The 11,978-nt window shown below is 58.3% G+C and overlaps 4 protein-coding genes across 4 annotated transcripts; 2 read left to right on the top strand and 2 right to left on the bottom strand.

Moving 5' to 3' along the window:
- Positions 1–1,671: 1,671 nt before the first annotated feature.
- Positions 1,672–2,262, top strand: ISF_09427 (hypothetical protein; the record flags this gene model as incomplete). Its single annotated transcript, XM_018853029.1, has 1 exon — positions 1,672–2,262. The coding sequence occupies one exon, from the start codon at positions 1,672–1,674 to the stop codon at positions 2,260–2,262; it is 591 nt and encodes a 196-aa protein (XP_018699773.1).
- A 1,855-nt stretch (positions 2,263–4,117) lies between these two features.
- Positions 4,118–5,835, top strand: ISF_09426 (Major facilitator superfamily transporter; the record flags this gene model as incomplete). The annotated part of the gene is made up of 3 exons (XM_018853028.1): positions 4,118–5,122; positions 5,179–5,304; positions 5,362–5,835. 3 exons carry the CDS (start codon positions 4,118–4,120, stop codon positions 5,833–5,835), a joined length of 1,605 nt encoding a protein of 534 aa, XP_018699772.1.
- Positions 5,836–6,153: 318 nt separating this feature from the next.
- ISF_09425 (Glycoside hydrolase) lies at positions 6,154–8,868 on the bottom strand (the record flags this gene model as incomplete). Its single annotated transcript, XM_018853027.1, has 1 exon — positions 6,154–8,868. One exon carries the CDS (start codon positions 8,866–8,868, stop codon positions 6,154–6,156), a length of 2,715 nt encoding a protein of 904 aa, XP_018699771.1.
- Positions 8,869–10,942: 2,074 nt separating this feature from the next.
- Positions 10,943–11,300, bottom strand: ISF_09424 (hypothetical protein; the record flags this gene model as incomplete). The annotated part of the gene is made up of 2 exons (XM_018853026.1): positions 10,943–10,960; positions 11,001–11,300. 2 exons carry the CDS (start codon positions 11,298–11,300, stop codon positions 10,943–10,945), a joined length of 318 nt encoding a protein of 105 aa, XP_018699770.1.
- Positions 11,301–11,978: the final 678 nt, after the last annotated feature.

Below are 11,978 nucleotides of genomic sequence, written 5' to 3'. Positions count from 1 at the left end.
CGACGTTGAGCCTCAGCCGATCTATCAGGGTCGGCACGGATGGGTGTGGTGGTTGGCGCTCGGCGATGTGACCGTGTTCTCAGCTGAGGATCTGCGGCCTCTGTTCGGGGAGGGAGCATCTCTACAGTTTGGGGGCTCTTCTGACACCTCGCCAAGACATCTCAGGCGGCCAGTAGCTTGCCGGCTCGCTCTTGAACCCATGTACACAGCAGCAGCAGTCGGAGTCACGTCTCCCTGCGCTCCCTCACGTCGTCGAACACGAGCTGCATCGCTGAGGATCAGCAAGTCGTACGAGCGTCCTCTTTCCAGCCCGGCGGCGCGGCGGCTGATGGTCTTGGCGGCGGCCGCTGCCGGGGTCCTTGAGGTTCAGCGCCAATAATTTCCTTGTCGCAGGCTAGCCCGGAAGAAATGTAACGACTGGAAGGGCGCTTGGAGGAGGAGAAGCGCGGCTGGTGCGGTGATGCTGCGATTGCCCTGGTGGGATGGGTGGGTGGTGTTGAGGGCCGGAGCTGGGCGGGCGGCTGGCTGCGTGAGTAGCGGCGTTACCATCGTCCGTTAGTGACTTGATTCTCATGGGCGGTTTGATGCCTTTCTTTGTAAATTTAATTCTTTTGCAAGATGAATGGACATTTCACAAACCCTATGAATTGTGAACTTTTGTCACCAATACGCTCTGCCGAGGAGTTCATGATGGAAGATATCGCCAGGAACGCCAGGAAAAAATACCAGCACAGGTACAATACTAAAATGCAAAGCTGTTTCTTCCTATTCGAGTACTTGGCAGGCCTTGGGAAGTTCGGCGGGCTCGCCGGATGCTACTCGGTAGCTAAGGCACCACCAGCCAGCCAGCCAGCCAGGAAGGAAATGGTTGACACTGTGAGGTCGCGTACGAGCAGTCTGGATGATGCTAATAATAGGCCGCTGCATGTCTCTGACGCTGGCGGCTGACACGCAGGCAACACCGCAGATCAGTGCGACAAGTCGTCTCTCGCCATATCCCGGCAACACGGCTCCCGTAAACATGAATTTTCTTCTAGTGGCGAGGAAATCTCGTTTCCAAGGGTCCAAGTTTTTTTTGTTCCTTCTTTTTCCGTGGCCATCACCACGTAGCAAGCATCATGACGTGTGCCGCGACCGGCGGTGCGAATGGCCGATGCGACGCTGGCCTGTTGCCACTGCCACTTCCCCTCGCTCTGTGATACGAGCGGCGATGGTGACATTCGAGGCAAACTGGCAAACAAGCTAGTGGTAGGCAGACGAGATGAACGAGCGATGTTATTGTTGCCATGCTACATGTGACGACGGGTTGGGCAACGAGCCTGCGTGTCTGGCTGTAGGGCTGCGGCGCAAAAGACAGCCCGATCAAAGCGGTCTCGTATTGCGGAGACTAGACAGCATACTATACTAACAAAAGAAGTGACCAAAAGGCTCGCGCCGGCTCCCCGAGGCAGGCCACCGAGACCCTACGCCGGACTTGCATCGTCGGTACGAGGTTGTGACGTAGCTTCCGCGACGGAAGGTGACATCTGCGGGATCTGGGAAGGGACTTTCTTTGTTTGCCTTTCGGCAGAGATAAATAGAGAAGATGATCCCCTGCTTCTGAGTCATCAACCGCATTCACCATACACACTACGAACTTACTTCTTCCTACCACCACGACAAACAGCCAGCATGACTGCTCTACTCACACTCGCCCTCGCCGCCCTCGCCACGGCCTCTCCCCTACCCACCTACTCCGACTTCTACAAGCTCCTCGTCCAAGTGCCCTCCCCCTCCCTCGACTTCACGCCCCCCATCCACAACCGCTACCTCGTCGGCGTGCACATCGGCGCCGGCATGGACATGGTCACGCCCTCGCCCTCCACCTCGCAATCCTCCACGTTCCACACCAACGGCACCGACGCGGACCTGTGGGCCGCGCGCGGCACCGTCGTCGTCGGCTTCGGCCGTTACGCGCTGGCCTGGCGCACGGTGCGCAGCCCGGACGACGCGAACCTGAACAGCGCGGTGCTGCAGTACGGGCCCGGCACGGAGGGCGTGCGGGTGATCGAGGAGAGGGGGGACTTGATGCTGGGCCCGGGACAGTACATGGTGTGTGATAGGAGGCTGCCGTACGGGCTGTCGGTGGAGATGACGACGGGCGCGGTGCCCAAGGAGTGCGTGCCGGTGACGCTGCTGCCGGTTTGCGCGGAGGGGAAGGACGGGAAGGAGGGGGAGGAGGGGGATCAGACGGTGTACAGGACACGCTGCAAAAAGTTGTAGGGGGAGGGTGTTGAAGAGTTGATAAGGAGTTAAAATGGGAGTGTCAAGGGTGGATGTGTCAAAGGGGGTGTCTATGTAGGGTAGCTAGGTTGGGGTTGGACTTTTGAGCATGGTTACTTGGATCAGATGCGTCATGAAGAAAGCGTTGAGATTGAAACTTGGCTCAAGAAAAAGTGTGAATACTGCGAGATGTTGCTTTTATTTTTATTTTTATTTTTATTTATATTTTTATTCTTGCTGGGCTTATGATTGTCGTGCCCGGTGCGCTGGTCGGTCGTAACATGTCGGAACTGCCGAGACGAGACCTTTGACATGGCTTTTTCTTCGTCTTTATTTTTTTCTCGAAATGAAAAACTTCATATTCACCTTTGGAAATGACGGGGAGACCCCAGACCGTTATCAAGCCCTACTATCAGCAACCGTCTTCCGTTATCTCTTCTTCTCCCGCGGCGGACTGGCCACCACCCCCACCCCAACTGCCTAACTCAATTGCCGACGACCAGGCCATCGCTTCCATCTAGACTGCTAAGATGAAACGGTAAACTAGCGCAGCCTTGGCTGGACAGGCGCCACCCAAGCAAGGTCTACAGCGGACGGGGTGACAGTTTTATTGCGTTGGCAAAGTGGACGACCGACTCGACTGTTGAGCAAAATCCTCAGCGCACGTGCTGCTCGCCCCGGCCGGGCCTTTGCTTCTCCAGAGCCCCAGATTTGGCGACATTACAGCGGGGGAGAGCGCTGCAACGTAGCGACGGAGGCCGGGTTGTCGGGGAGGCTGAGGGGAGCAGCCGTTGGCGCAAAACGGGCCTAAAAAAGAGGGAAAAAATTGGATGTGTTCCAGAGTGCAAAAGGAATGCCTCCAGTAGCTTTTCATCTTTTTTTTTTCCTGGCCGCGGATGCAGCTCAATGACGTACCCCTGTACCATGGCTCGTTTTCTTGCACTCTGCACTGGCCTGGCCTGACCTTGTCCACCCCGCCTCTCAGTCCCCCACAAACCCCAGCTGGCAGCCCCAACATCCTCCTATCCTTCATATCCCGCTTTAATCATGCGTCGGGTGGTTCGCTTCTACGAGTTAATGTTCCGAGCTGGATGTCGTTGGGAATTGACCGCTTCTTGGCGGAGTTTTTTTTCTTTGTTTATTTTCTCTTCCATTTTTTTTTTTCTTCTTTGGCTACCACTCTGCCCCGTGTCACTCGTTATCTAGACTCGACCTGCTCCCGCAAGCCACGCAGATCTGACCAGTAAAGCCACGCGCCACACGCCACCGCTTAATGCGAGGCAATTTCGGCAATAGAACTAGAACAATAGAACCGTGCCCGCGGAATCGCTTGTTCAGCATAGTAACGAGAAAAAAAAAACAAAAAATGACCAGCAGATCCCGCACCCCCATCTTCATTACTCGTGTCTTGTGGGTTTAGCGTGTGGGGGTTCCCCCGGAAGACAGGGACGCAATCCCGCAAGCTCCAGCCTTCACTTCGAAAGCTCCAGCCTTCACTTCTACCCAGTAGTTAACCAACTTCTCCAGCTCCAGCTCGTTCCAGTCAAGCTCCATCTGCTCCATCTGCTCCATCTGCTCCATCTGCTCCATCTGCTCCGTCTGCACCAACACCTCGTCGCCATTCGGCCCTTTCCCACACCATGGAAACAGAGAGCTGGACAATCCCGCTGGGAAGTCAGTCGAGCCCTTCTTCCCCATGGGCCCCCTTGTTAAGAACCGGCTTCCCCTCGTTTTCAATCCCATCTCTTTCGACTCTCATCCCTCTCCTCTCGCACTTGTGCACTTTGTGGGCTGAGCTTACCAAAACACCAAGCCCCGCACACCCGTGATACCACAGACAGTCTGCCCGTCCACCATGGACGACAAAATCACCCCGGCCGGCGCCACCAGCGCCTCCGACAACGAGAAGCAGCAGGTTGAAAACGTCGAGTACACCGACCCCCCCCCCGCCGCCGCCGCCGCCGCCGCCGCTCCCCTCCCCGCCGGCGTCTCCCCCTCCCTCGCCGCCGTCGCCGCCGCCCACGGCGTCGCCATCCCGGACATGGACCCCGCCCGGCGCGCCGCCGTCGAGAAGAGCCTCAAGCGCAAGCTCGACGCGCGCTGCTCGCTCTTCATCCTCATCTACATCATGAACTACCTGGACCGCAACAACCTGGCCGCGGCCCGCCTCAAGGGCCTGCAGGAGGATTTGAAGCTCGACGACACCCAGTACGCCACCTGCCTCAGCATCCTCTACGTCGGCTACATCCTCATGCAGGTGCCCTCCAACATGTTCATCAACCGCATCTCCCGCCCGTCCCTCTACATCGCCGGCGCCATGCTCACCTGGGGCGTCATCTCCACGCTCTCCGGCAACGCCACCGGCTTCGGCAGCATGGTGGCCATCCGCTTCCTGCTCGGCTTCGTCGAGGCCGCCTTCCTCCCCGGCGCGCTGCTCATCCTGTCCAAGTGGTACACGCGCCGCGAGCTGACCAAGCGCAACGCGCTGCTCTTCTGCGGCAACCTAATCTCCAACGCCTTCTCGGCGCTGGTCGGCGCGGGCGTCTTGTCCAACATGAACGGCGTGCTGGGACACGCCGCGTGGCGATGGCTGTTCTGGATCGAGGGCGCGGCGACCTGCGGGATTGCCATCCTGGCCGCCTTCATCCTGCCAGACCTGCCACACAACTCGCGCGGCTTCACCGAGGAGGAGCGCCAGGTGGCGCAGATGCGCATCGTCGAGGACGTGGGTGAGCTCGACACCGACGCCAACTTGGGGCCGACCGAGGGTCTGAAGATGGCCCTCAAGGACGTCAAGATTTACGTCATGATGTTTACCTTTACCTCTTATGTGGTTGGTCTGTCGTTTAATGCCTTTTTCGTACGCATCACCGTTTCCGCTGCACACATTTCCATCACAGCTAACCCCCCGTGCAGCCCAGCTTGACGCAGACGCTCGGCTTCAGCTACGTCCCCACGCTGCTCATGAGCGCCCCCCCTTGGGTCTTTGCCTGCTTCGTCTCCTACTTTGTCGCCTGGAACTCTGACCGCACCCAAGAACGAGTAAGCCCCCTCTTGCCCCCCCCTCCCCCTTAACGAACCCCATCGCTGACCCTCCAGTTCTGGCACATTGTCTCGCCCATGCTCGTCGGCATCGTCGGCTTCGTCATCTGCATGTCCACGCTCAGCGTGCCCGCGCGGTACGTCGCGCTCTTCCTGCAGACCAGCTCGTACGCCGGCTACATCGTCTTCTACTCGTGGATCGCGTCGTCGTTCCCGCGGCCGCCGGCCAAGCGCGCCGTCGCCATCGCCATCATCAACGCCTTCGCGCAGCTCGGCAACGTCGCCGGCTCCTACGTCTGGGACCTCAAGGAGAACGGCTACCGCAAGAGCTACGCCATCGTGCTCAGCATGTTCGGCGTCACCATCTTTGGCTGCTGGGTGGTGCGGCTGATGCTGGTGAGCCTGAACAAGCAGCTGGAGAAGAGCGAGGCGCAGACGGAGGAGGCGGAGCCGACGCCGGGCACGGTGCAGATCCTGAACAGCCCGGACGAGGCGCTGCAGATGCGCAAGGGCTTCCGATACCTGGTTTAGGGAGGTTGTACGACCACGAAGGAAATGGATTACGATTCTTGTCATGTATACTGCATGGTCATGTCAATACAAAGTCAAAATACCAAACTGACTGTAGCAATGGCAGAAGTGTATGTCATGCAATCTCGCTCAACATGGTGACTCCTGACATAGACTCGAGAGATGTGCTTTCAATGAGAGAGGACAAGATGTATTCGCAAAGAATCATCTACACACCTGAAATCCGTCACGTAACTGATATCCATCACAGACATCCATCATCCTCAGTCCGCCATCAACCTTTACATGTATGAAATCCATCACGGACATCCATCATCCTCAGCCCACCGTCACCCCCTTGAACGCAACACTCGTCGCCTTGACATTGTACCCCTTGACCTCTACCCTCTCCGCCCTGCCCTCCCACTGCCCGACCGTCAGCGTCATCCGCTCGCCCGGCCACAGCGTCACGTAGTTGTCCGACCACACCACCGGCAGCACGTCCCCTCCCTTTTCGTCCACCAAGTTTAGGCTCACAAACACCGCCGGCACGCTCGCCTTGTTCTCCAGCGTCACGCACCGCCCCGTGGCCCCCTCCGTCTTGCTCTTACACTCCCGCCCGCCGACGGTGACGCTCACGTTGGCCGGCGCCAGCTTGTCGAGCGCCGTGTAGTCGGCGTACCGCGTCACCGGTGTGTGGTACCAGGTCGACTTCTTCCAGTCCAGCGCGTCCACCTGCCTGCCCAGCCAGTACACGTTCCTGCTCAGCGTCCTGTCGCCGTCCATCAACCTCAACCGCAAAAACACCACCTCCCTCTTCCTGTCCAGCCCCTGGACCGCCCCGATCTTCTTGGATGCGTTCGGCCGCGTCTCCGCCTCCAGCGTCTGACTCGACACGTTCCGCCCTTTCGCATCCAGCACGTCCACCAACACCCTCCTCTTCCCGCCCTCGTTCAGCGATCTGTCAATCAACCACACTCCACCGCCGTAGTCGAACGCGACGTGCTCCGACCGCGCGCCCGTCTTGGTCCCGAAGAACGAGCCCGCCGGCCTCATGTAGTAGTCAAACTGGTTCCAGTGCAGGCTCGGCCACGCATTGTTCAGCATCCAGTACACCACCCCCGTCGCCGGCCTCTCCGCGCTCCACAGCGCGCCGTACGCCTCGTGCTGCGCCCGCGTCGCCTCGTAGTCCGTCATCTGCGCCTTCATCAGATAATCCTCCAACCCCCTCGGCGCCCCGAACCTCTTCCACAACCCCTCGTTGTAGATCCTTCTCGTGAAGAACTGCGAGACCTTGGTGGACATGTGATACAGCCCCTTGTCCGGCGCCTGCCACAGGTCTTGCATGTCCTTCTCGGTCAGGAACTTTTTCAAGCTGCCGAGTTCCGGCGTGCCCACGCCGGCGCCCAGCTCCGACCCGAACCCAAACGCCGCGCCGTACCTGCCCTTACCGTCCCCGTTGGTGTCGAACCAGTAGCTCGGGGGCACCCAGTCGTACGGCCCGTCCATCTTCATGCCGCCCGGGCCCAACCGCTTCGGAAAGCCGCGCTTCGACGCCGACGCGAGCACGGGCGCCCTCCAACTCCCCGCCTCCAGCGCATCCGCGTAGAGATCCGTCGCGCGGTCGTCCGGCCAGTAATCACTGCCCACCAGCCACCCCAACGTGCTCGGGTGCGCCTGCATGACCGCCGCCTCGTGCGCCATGCTCGCGTTGGCAATCCCGTAGTCCGCGTCCGTCCAGACGGGCGGGGGGTCCACCGCCAGGTCATGGTTGTACTCCCACGCCTCCCACTTGTCGCAGCACTCCCAGCCGGCCAGCACCATCAGCCCGATCCGGTCCGCCACGTCGTACAGCTCCGGCTGCTCCATCTTGCCCTCCAGGCGGATCGTGTTCTGCCCCATGTCGAGCATGTACGCGGCGATGGTCTTGAAGCGGGCCGGGTCCCACCGCAGGAACATGTCGGCGGCGTAGCCGGAGCCGATGACGGGGAAGGGGTGGCCGTTGACGGAGAAGACGGTGTCGTTGTGGGCGTTGAGGGCGGAGGTGACGGTGCGCACGCCGAACGTGGACGAGGCGGAGTCGGAGAGGGAGCCGGCGACGGAGAGGGTGAGGGTGACGTTGTACAGCGGCTGGGAGCCCCAGGCGGCGGGCCACCAGACCTGCGGCTTGGCGATGGTCTGGACGAGCTCGACGTTTCGGGACTCGCCGGGGGCCAGCGTGATGTTGGCCCGCCGCGGCGCACCGACCGACTTGCCGTCCGGGTCCGCGAACGAGGCCGTCGCTGCGAGCGCGACGCTCTTGCTCTCCAGGTTGGTCGCGCGGGCCCGCACCGTGACTTTGGCCGGGCTCTCGCCGATCGGCAGCGGCGCGTCGACGACCACGCTCAGCGGGCCCATGGTCACCGCACCCGTCTGCTTCACCGTCACGTCCCGCCAGATCCCGGTGCCGTTATCCGGCGCGTACGGGTTCCAGTCCACGAATCCCACCCCAAAATCATACAAGTAATCCGTCGGATACACCCTCACCAGCAGCGCATTCTTGTCCCCCGCCACCTTGTCCGTGACGTCGTATACGTGCCCGGCGTACGCGCCCGCCTGCGCCGCCGCGTCCGCCACCTTCTTCCCATTCAAGTAAATATCCGCCCTCGACGAGATGCCGTTCGTCTCCAGCAAGTAGTGCCTCCCCTTCTTCTCCCCCGCCGGCAGGGCAAACTCGCTGCGGTACACCCAGGGCACCGCGAACTGCGCCCCGTCAAAGTTGGCCAGGTTGTCCGAGAACCAGAGCTTGTCGTCGTCCAGCTCCCCGTTCTCCAGCAAGCAGCCCATCAGCGTGCACCGCGAGGCCTCGACGTGGTGCCACCCAGAAGCAGTAGTGTCTAGGGTGCCGGGTTCTGAGAGCTTGGGCAGGTCGGAGCCGACGTGCGCGGTGGAGGCAAAGTCCCAGCGCGGGACGGCGGTCTTTTGCCCGGCGACGGAGGCCAGGAGGGGCCGGGCGGCTGTGGCGGCGCCGCAGCCGAGGAGCAGCGACACCAAGGCGCTCCGTTTCATGATCATGGTATGTTTACAGCTCCCAGGTCAGGTCAGGCGTGAGAGCAAAAAGAATGTACCAAGAGAAGGATTGACCCCCCTCACGATGACCATCCCTGGGGAACGTGCACACTTATACAAGGCGACCCTTCCCCTGGACCATACAACGTTACCTATCCGGGCTAGATGGCGACTTGATGATTGGTGGCTCCCCGGAATGCCGCTCCAGGGACCCCGGGCGGGGGTGGGCGGCCGCTTACTGTGGCGCACCGGCGCGAGTTCTGTAGAGGGCCCGGCAATGTTCGGCGCGGTCGGCGAAGCTTGGTGGGAAAACGCAGATCAGGCGCCAATAGTCAGCGGATGGTCCTGGAGTTTTGGGGTTTGGGATGCCGGCCTAAGCTGTCTTGGACGAGGAGGGGGATGAGGGTTCGTGGATGGCTTCTGTGCTGTAGGTTTAGCGACGCAATTGGCCCTACATACAGTACATACAAGTGTATCAGCCCACCAGTATTCCCAGCAGATTTGTCCAGCTTCCCGAATGAGCAGCAAAAAGGACCAAAATTTCCATTGTTTCCGAGATGCCCGCTAGCCACTGACAAGTTGCCAGCCTATCGCATGAATGCAGCTAATGAACAATATAATAAACGCAGGTGTAGGGTATCCGCCGACCCGTAGGAAGCACTCTTGACGAAACGCGACGGCTATATCACCGCCCATAAGCCAAGGCACTATATAGCCAAAGATGCGGCGCTTTTAATTTCTTGTCTTCTCATGCAATTTCACTTGGGATTTGCTTGTAAGCGAGATTTAGGGCATGCTTGACAATGCTATGTAGCACGACATTAGCGTTTGACCGTTGTATATTCCTTGGCCAAGAAGAAAACACGAGCAAAAGGACGGCGGGCTTATGTACCGAGACTCTTTGCTAATTGCTAGATCAAAAATTAACATCAGGCAGAGAAGACCGTTCTAGTTTGCCTTTGAGGTCTCCGTTGAAGGCATGTTTAGCAGTCACGGACTGCAAGCTCTCTCTGTCGACAACCACCCACATTCATGTCCCCAAAATTCCTCTTCAAGTCTAACAAGTGATATTCACATGTCTTGCAATCGTAGCAAAGTGAGAATTCCACGATCAACATGTTGAGGACCGAATAGGGGCTGCATGTAATGCTGGTTGTGGCCGGACTTGACGACTGCCATGGAGCACTCTGTGTGGCCGAACGTCAACTCGTGACTTGATATACAAATCGAGTATATCCCGGGGTCATGGAATCTTGGAGGGGGAATATATCGTCCTCGGTGCTATCTGTGCAGTTGACGTCGGCTCCCGCTGTTACAAGCAGTTGGGCGGCATCGGTGTCATTGTTCACCGTAGCCAAGCGAAGAGGCGTAGCTCCTCTGGCGTCTGTGGCGTTTAAATTGGTAGCTCTCGCAAGTACCGCTTTGAAGATGTCTGTGTCGGCTCGCTCAGCAGCCAAATGCAGTGGCGTACGTCGACGCTTGTCAGGCGTGTTGGCGTCGCACAATTCTTGCTCGAGCAGCCACTCGACCAACTCACTGCGTTGGTGTACAATGGCCAAGTGCAAACAATTCCACCCTTTCTTGTCTAGGAAATTGACGTCATCTTTCAGAATCTCAACCATCTTGACGTGGCCTTGCATGGCTGCCCAGTGGACCGGGGCCCGGCCATTGAAATTCTCTCGCCTGCGCAAGGTAGTCTGGATAATAGAAAAAGGTACCTGTATGCCTTTTCCACTTGCCCAGTGACTTAGACATGGACTCGATAAGCTCAATCTGGCCAGATGAAGCGGCGAAAGACCGTCTTCTTGTACGAGACCTGGCTCCGCGCTGAGAGACACGAGGTGGTCGGCTGCTGCCAGGCGTCCTCTCGAGTATGCATAATGCAGAGGCGAAAGCCCAATCATGTCAACGCTGGAAACAATGCGCAAGCGCCAGTGGATAAAACCTGGTCTTGAACCATCCGTTGTTTCAGGCCATGTCGCCGCGTAGTAATGAAAAGGTGTCCACTCAAAGACATCTCGCTTCGGGTCTTTCGGGGCAGATAAAGGACCCGGGTGAATAGGCTTATTAGGGTCAATCATCATGCCGTGAAGATGGTCTGTTGTAAACTTGAACCTGATACGGTCCTCTTCACTCACCCGGTAATGTTGAGGCGGCGCAGGACAACCAGTCTCAGTCCGCCAGATGGAGAATTGATCTCTGAATACAGACCATGGGCCCTGCAGAAGGGGCGGGTGTGCTTCACCATCCGGCGGCTCGGTAAAGAATTGCTGATATCTTTCTGCGTCTGCTCTTGAGTATGCTGCCTGGCGCTTCCGGTAGTCCTTCTTTTGGCGCTCCTTGAGATAAGTATCTATTGCATAGATCAACATCCCACTGTAGTACTGGCAGAGAGCTAAAGCTTGAGGCGCCAGCATCGCCCCGGTCGCGTCGAGCATCAATGCCACTTCAAAAAGGGACCTGAAGGCATTGCAAGCTTCTGACCATGACCGTTTAGAAATTGAATCCCGCAGTCTGTCTCGCAGGTGACGTAACATCCCGCCACAGTTGGATGCTAAATCTTGCTCAATGCTCAGCGGTGCCAAGACATCCAGGAACGCGTCTGAAAGCCTCAAAAATACAGTACCAGCTATCATTTCAGCCATGCTTGTCACCTTGTCGTTTTCATCTTCAAAGTCGCCCAATCCGTGCCGCCCTCGCAGCTGCTCTCGGGATATTCGACGAATTCACCCCTGTCTGTTCTGCCTCGTTGACGTCGAACAACGCGTTTTTTGGCCAGAAGCTTGACAAAGCTGTAAAGAACTTGTCTTGCCAAGAGATGTTCTGGGCTGTCAAAAGTTTTGTTCGCGAGAAATACTGTCTTTGAAGCCGTCGTGCTGCTGCGGGCTTTGTTCCCTGCTATCCAATCCTGCACCAGCCAACTATTGCTCAAGTTTTCCAGCATTGCGTTCCAGTCTGACGGACGGTTTCGATCACCTTTACATGTGCGGTGGCCAACTATTAGCATATTAACAGCTTTGGCACGATACCCTCTTCGATTTTGCTTCATTTTGGCCCCGTAGCTCGCATAATCACCGACAACGCGATGACTTGCCACGCCGATGCACTTGTCGGCT

Source organism: Cordyceps fumosorosea, assembly GCF_001636725.1.
Source record: "Cordyceps fumosorosea ARSEF 2679 chromosome Unknown scaffold_49, whole genome shotgun sequence".
Taxonomy (NCBI): Eukaryota; Fungi; Ascomycota; class Sordariomycetes; order Hypocreales; family Cordycipitaceae; genus Cordyceps; species Cordyceps fumosorosea.
This window is presented reverse-complemented; position numbering and strand designations above follow the sequence as displayed.